The sequence below is a fragment of the Choristoneura fumiferana genome, chromosome Z (genome assembly GCF_025370935.1).
Source record: "Choristoneura fumiferana chromosome Z, NRCan_CFum_1, whole genome shotgun sequence".
Classification (NCBI taxonomy): domain Eukaryota; kingdom Metazoa; phylum Arthropoda; class Insecta; order Lepidoptera; family Tortricidae; genus Choristoneura; species Choristoneura fumiferana.
The window spans coordinates 36,926,964-36,934,052 of NC_133472.1; the positions used below are offsets into that span (position 1 = coordinate 36,926,964).

At 37.3% G+C, this 7,089-nt stretch overlaps 1 protein-coding gene across 1 annotated transcript in view; it reads left to right on the forward strand.

The window, feature by feature from the left end:
• Window positions 1-6,865, forward strand: part of LOC141436141 (glutamate receptor 1-like) — a 129,451-nt gene extending 122,586 nt beyond the window's left edge. Inside the window, exon 16 of the mRNA XM_074099034.1 lies at window positions 6,815-6,865. Within this exon, the coding sequence (XP_073955135.1) occupies window positions 6,815-6,821 (7 nt within the window). The 3' untranslated portion in view covers window positions 6,822-6,865. The remainder of the gene's footprint in view (window positions 1-6,814) is intronic.
• Window positions 6,866-7,089: the final 224 nt, after the last annotated feature.

Sequence of the window (7,089 nt, forward strand, 5' to 3'; positions counted from 1 at the left end):
TCAGGAATTACCTTAATTACTATTATTTATTATTATGAACAATAGATTAAAGGTTGCGGGTGAGCAAAGTTACTGTTTTAGTTCAGTGTTGAAATAAGTTTTTTTTTTTACCGATGTCAGACGGTTTTTCCCATTATATTACATGGAAGGAGTTTATTACACAACAGAAAACAGGAAATAACAATTGGGATGCACCAAAAAAAAAACCTATAATAGCCACTTAAGCAGATAGCGTCTCTGCTTAAGTGGCTAAATAAGAAACAAACAAGCTGAGATATGTGGTGCATAGGGGAAATTCGTGTCTGTACCGTTGACCAGCAGTGGTGTAGCGCTATAGCACGCGGTACGGAATGCCGAGGACCTGGGTTGGATTCCCAGTGCTGATCTTAATTTTCTAGTTTTTCTGTGCATCTATATTTCAGTTTGTATTTTCAATTTATATATTTTTTTACTTACTTAATTCCTTGAGATGTTTTCATTAAGGCAGCAACTGGTCTGAATTAAGTTTATTCCGATCATCAGTTTTAATTATTTTTAGGGAACTGAATACCCTTTCTACAGATGCATTGGAAAAGGGCAAAATTAGAATAAGGGCAATAATAGTTTTCAAATTTGAAAACTTTTGGTGTCCCGCCAAGGTTCTGCTGGCGAAACACTTTTCCAATACTCTTCAATATCTTGTGTGGATAAGTCACGTTCGGCTTGGTCAAGCAGTCAGTGCTCCCTCCATTTTTGTTCCAGTTCTTGCATATTAATTATTTCCTTTAAGCATTGGAAATCGGTTTAGCACTTGTCTTTAGGCTTTGCATATTCATTTTTTGAGCGTATATTTGATCTACTATAGCCACTATATCAAAAATCGGGTCTCTGAAGTCGATTTTGATTGTAATCTGTTTGATAAGTTCAATATAAAAAGCTAAACAAGATTTCTTCAAAAAGTTGTTAATTTCCAATTCCGGAGGACCGTTTGTTTTCTGTCTCATTTCTGTCAAGGATTCCTCAGCAGCAATTCCCAAGTAAACATCTTTTAAGGGTAAAAAGTGACGAGAGTTACTATATTCTATGTTTTCCTTTGTTTTATTTTTACATTCATTTAGCTGCATGTAGTTGATAGTGATTGTTTGAACAAGGTGGTCAACGGATGGCTTCAGTTTGTACAATAGAGAGGACTCTGATTGGAACAGTACGTTAAAATCTGTAAGCAGGCCCAAAACATACGAAATAAATTCCAAGTATATTTTGGAAAACTTTGTTGTTCAGGGAGTTAATTATGTCGTCATTGATTCGCGAAGGGTCATCGAATGTCTCCATCCTAAAATAGTTTATAAGAACATCATTATTGTTCTCAAACTCTGTCCACACATTGCTTTACAGACAGCCGTCTTGTGGTAGCTACTGTTAATATTTTATGGATCCCTAGTTTAAAGAACTCCTGCATCTCTTGCAGCTTTTTTATTCTAGCGGCACTACGACTGAAATAAGATTGGTTTTTTTGTTCACTCCATCTAATGTATTTTTATGTGTCGAATATGTGTAAATAACTGTTTCTCTCTCTCTCTCTCATTTGTGCGAGCGAGCGAAGCGAGCGAGCACGACGGTTCGGAGCAAAAGCGACTCGGATAGGTTAGGTTCAGAAGGCTAAGGCGGGAGCGAAGTGGAGCGTAGCTTCACAAATGATCTTTGCTGTTAGATTTTTGCCAGGTGTTTTATACTTTTCGATCATTATCCTCGATGTTTGTATAAAAATTGGTTTAATATGCATAAGACAATTATGCTAATTGAATAATATGATTTGAGAAATTCGGAAATTTGTTTATATGCATATTGTTTTTATACCGCGTGCACCGCTACACCACCGCTGGACAACGGTACAAACACGAATTTTCGATCTTAATTTGATTGTTTAGTAACGATATCTCTTGTCCGGGTGAGCGGTTAGTTCCAAAAGTTCCAATGGAGTGCTGAAAGTTTCTCGATGAGGTCTACAGCATAGATGTCGCTAGTGTCGCTGCGTAAGTGACTAAATAAGAAACAAACAGGCTGAGATATATGATGCATAGGAATAATTCGTGTCTGTACGTACCATTGTCCAGCGGTGGTGTAGCGGTATAGCACGCGGCACGGAATGCCGAGGACCTGGGTTCTATTCCCAGCGCTGGTCTTATTTTTCTGGTTTTTCTGTGCATCTGTATTTCAGTTTGTATTTTCGACTAAAATAAGCTCCAACGTTTCTTATAATATCCTCGACAGATTTAGGTAGCTTTAGGCGGACCTTTGATGCTGCTAAATGAATAAAGTGGCAGCTGCACTTCCCACAAACGATCGAGGAATTTTGTTCTTTAAGCCGCGTGAACATCGAGTTAATCTCACCAAACATAGAATTGGTGGTATCTGAGGAATACCCAATTAAATTGGCTATAGGAATACTTCAATCCTCTAACATTTGTTTTAAACAAATGAATAAATCCTCGGCCTTGCCGGATTTTGCCTGTTTCATTTCAAGAAAAGCGGTTTTGACAGTGCTGGTGTTTTTGTCTAGATAAGTGACAGAAAATGCGCATTGCTTTTGGACGCTGCAGTCGGTAGTTTCATCCATTATAAGTGAATATAAGTCTGTTTGACCTTTTAGTTGGTCATTGATTTTATTTTCAAACTCTGGTGCCAGCACTGTTTAACTATAGCTGTCGTTTTTGTTCTACCGAGCTTTAATTCTTTGGCTATAGTGGAGTCAGGAAAAATGACAGATAATAGCGGTGTTAAACTGTCCATTAAAGAAAAAGAAAGCTGCCAAAAAACTTGAAAGTTTTAATTCTGCGCGTCTCACCTTTTCCTTAGTTGTCTATTTTTTTCATGCCATGCTTCTTCGATTTTTTTTATTTTCACTTATTTGTTACATCAACTTAACATGATGCTTAGACTCGGCATGACTTATTAATGCCGGCTTATGCAGTGTCAGAGTTATGCCACACACTCCTTAGTGTTATTGTTTTTTGTCAACCAGGAGCTTAATTTTGCGTCTTTGAACCATGAGTCACAAAATTCGACTTTTTTTTTTTTTGGTGGCGGTGGGGCGACATGGACAATAATGGACATTGCCATCAGAATGTGAATCCTCCACATTGCTGGGACCGGGATGACTGGGTTCCGGATTACTAGGCCCTGGATTACTGGGTCATGGATGACAAAATCCTGGATTACAAGATCCAGCGACCAGGGTCACTGGGACCAGGATCACTGGGATTGGGAGCATTCCTAGTGTGCTGCAAGATGGGCTCTTCATTTGTTGAATGTGTACTAGTGCTGTCACTAGTAAAGTATCAATGACGTTGTGGGGTCGTTTTCTTGATTTAATTAAAAAATTGTCCATTGTTGTAGGTACTTACATTCAAATAAAAAACCCATAACCATAAACAAGCAGGGCTGTAACACAAACACACATGCATTTTATTTCCAGCCCTAGATTTACAGCCTTCGCCAAAACTATTGAGCATCCATTTTTACATTTAAGTATAATTATTTTTTCACTTAAAATTACTAATCGTTGAACCGCCGCATTTCAAAACGGCTAGCCGTAAAGTAATACAGCGGATTATACGATCCGACTGCGACATACACACCATAACGAGCTGGGCTTGTATTTATTTTCCAGTTCATTAAAGCAGGCTTAAATAAAAATACGTTCTTCGAATAATGACTTGGCGTTTTTGCTGTTTTTCCACAGATTGAATGTTTCGTATAAGCCGCCAGGTATTTTTCTCTGGATTTTGGCGGCAACAGGCTATCACTCGCGTTTCATGCCTCGATAAGTATTTCTGGCAGGGGTATTGAATCAATATTTTGCTTTTACCAAATATTTACGGAAAATAACGCGTAAGTTTTTTTTTTCGAGCGCTGCACTTTTGATGCGCGCGCAGGTTCACTAAAGGCACAGGAAAAACCGGCTGTCCAGCCAGAGCAGCAAAATAAAAAATAAAATAAACCATAAATTAATGTTTCTAAATACGATAGTTAAGTTAATTTGTGTTTATAAAATAGAATTCAACAATCGTGTAAACAAAGCAATTTTTCACGATTACTCCGTAGCTACTTACATTTGAACGCCAATCCCGATCATATTCACATGTCAATGAACCCACCATTGTTTTTAACAATCATTGTATCATTAAATAATTATCTAAATATGTTTATTTTTATAGAATTAATTGGAAGACGAAAATACGTTATATTTGTCAAATTGACATGATCATTTTTTCCTCACTGAAGTCACTCACTGATGACTCACTGAAATTTAGTGCTGTACCTACAAAATTAATTATTTGATTGAACCAACCTTACCCACCGATAATTATGGCTGGCTCTGAAAATTGGGAAATTTTATTGGCTCAGGTCGTAGAATACTGCAAACCTATTAATTTGTATTGTATTGTAAAACTCGTTATTGTTCATAAAAACACATGAAAATAACAGGACACAGGATAATAAGATGTACAATAGTAGATTATTGTCGTGGCCTGGAAGTAGGCAATTGCTGGCTAAGTATGAGTATTAAACGGACGAGCTTGTGAGTCCGTTTAACTAATACGAAGCCAGCAATTGCTATTCCAGCCGAGACTAATATAAAGCTTTTCTCAAAAATGGTGAATAATTCTGAAATAGAATAAACTTTTTCTCAAAATATACCTAACTATTATAAAATTTAATTTTATTCCAATATTTTTCTTATGCTTTCCCGCTTTTTTTCATTAAAAATAAACTGCAGGTGTATTTTTCCACCGAAAACATCACAAGCTATTTCAGACCCAATAGAAAAAGTCCGGAGTTCCAACAAAATATCTGATACCCGCCATTAGACTTGGCTGTATACGACTTGTGCCAACATTTCCATGGCCTTTTTAACTTTAAAAATAAATGTGACTGATTGCAGGCGCGCTAATTCATTATTGTCGAGCTAGCGCGCCTGCAATCTTTTTAACTTTTTAATTTTTCGCTGACCATAAACTATGCACTTCACCTTCTGAAATGTAAAGAATAATGTCAACTTTTACGGACATTTTTGAGAAAAGTGTTTTAAATATTCCAAAGTGTGCACAGGTGGGGGTAGAGTGATTTTCGGCGATGATTGGTGTTCTATATTCAAGTGGAACTACTTCTTTCCAATTATATTCAGAATGGAGTAATGACGTACTTTGTGCGTATCTATATAATTTATTATTATTGATGATGTAATAGGGGTAGTGTTAGGGTTAATGCTACATTTAGAATAAATATTGTTATACCAATCGTCATTTGTATCTGAACTATTATAGTGTATGATACTTATAGCAACTGAGCGTGATAAAGCATCTGGAGCCAAGTGGTATTTGCCACGTTTATGTTTTATTTCGAAGTTGAAGGTTGAAAGGCGAATACTCCAGCGAGCTAAACGTCCAGTAGTATTATCTAGATGTAAAAACTTTTGGAGAGCAGAGTGGTCGGTATAAATAATGAATTTGAGGCCGTTGTCCAGGTAGCAACGCCAATGTTCTAAGGATAAGATGACCCTTAACATTTCTCTTTCCGTGATAGAGTAATTTTTCAGGGGACCTGTGAGGGATTTACTCATATAGGCTATGGTTTTTTCTATTCCGTCAACTTTTTGAGTGAGCATTGAGCCAATTCCGAAGCTGGAAGCATCACAGTGGACTGCGAAGGGTTTTGTATAATCTGGACAAGTGAGAATAGGAGACTAGGGCTTCTTTAATGATTCTGAAGGAATTGTCATTTTTAAAGGTCCATTTGAAAGGCAGGGCCTTTTTGGAAGTAGAAGTTAGTTTGGTAAGAGGCGCAACCTTAGTGCTGAAATCAGGAATAAATCGTCTATATATCAGCTTGCTGTGCCTAAGAATCTCTTAACTTCACGAGGATTGGTGGGGGCGGGTATATCGAGAATCACTCGGACTTTACTTAAATCGGTTTGGAGTCCTGCCTGACTCATTGACTATGTAACCTAAATATTTGAGTTATTTTTTGAAGAATGAGAATTTAGTGAATTTTACTGTTATATGCTTGCGCTAGCTTCTGTTGGACCTTATTTAGTAATGCTCTTTGTTCTTCAAATGTATTACTGACGATAATTATATTAATTATGTCGTCTAAATAAATGAATACTGAATTATCTAGGTTTCTGATGGAAATAATGTATACATGAAACGTTGCTGTGTAGCAGGTGCATTTGAAAGACCAAATGGCATTACGCGGAATATGAACATTCCACGGCCTGGCACGTGAAAAGCAGTCTTGGGTCTATCTGACGGGCGTAAAGGAATTTCAAAAAAGCTTTGGCAATATCAATGGAGGAGAGATATTAAGCATTTTTTAACTTATCAAGGATATCTGAGATAAAGGGAAGTTTATAAGCATCTTTGCGGGTAATTTAATTTAATTTTCTGCTATTGATGCAAAAACGCCACTTTTGGTCCTTCTTGGGGGTGATAATGACTGGATTCTAACATGGACTCTCACAGGGTTCGATGACGTTTAGTTTTAGCATTTCGTCGACTTCATGACAAAGGGCCTTTTGTTTTTCCGGTGAAAGTCTATAGCATCGCTGTCTGATGGGTGGATGATCACCGGTATCGATGTGGTGTTCTACGAGATGAGTCCTACCCAAGGGTTTGGATTCTGTTGAAATATATTTAAATTATTATTATTATTTTTATAAATGTTCTAAATATGTCGCGATACGATCGTTGTGAATGTTGGTGGTTGATGATAGGAGAAGACGAGATGAAACCATGGTGAGGCATTTGGTGATCTCTTCCATGTCCTGTTCCAGAGTATAAGGGCTCGTTTCGATGCAGCATGGCTGTTCTAAAAGTGGATTTAGAAGTTGGCGTAAGTCATCAGCTGTGGCGGAAGAAGGAAATTGGACGGCGCGGAGCTTGAGCTCGTACAGGAGTTCCGGTTTATTTAGAAGAGCCGTCTGCATTGTGTTTAAAACGAATATCTTAAAGTGATACTAATTACAAGTGATGCTTAGGAGTGTGAGTGATTGTAATTATTTTATCGGATTAAATGTTTCTAAAGCGTAAGTTTGGTAATTCAGTAGAA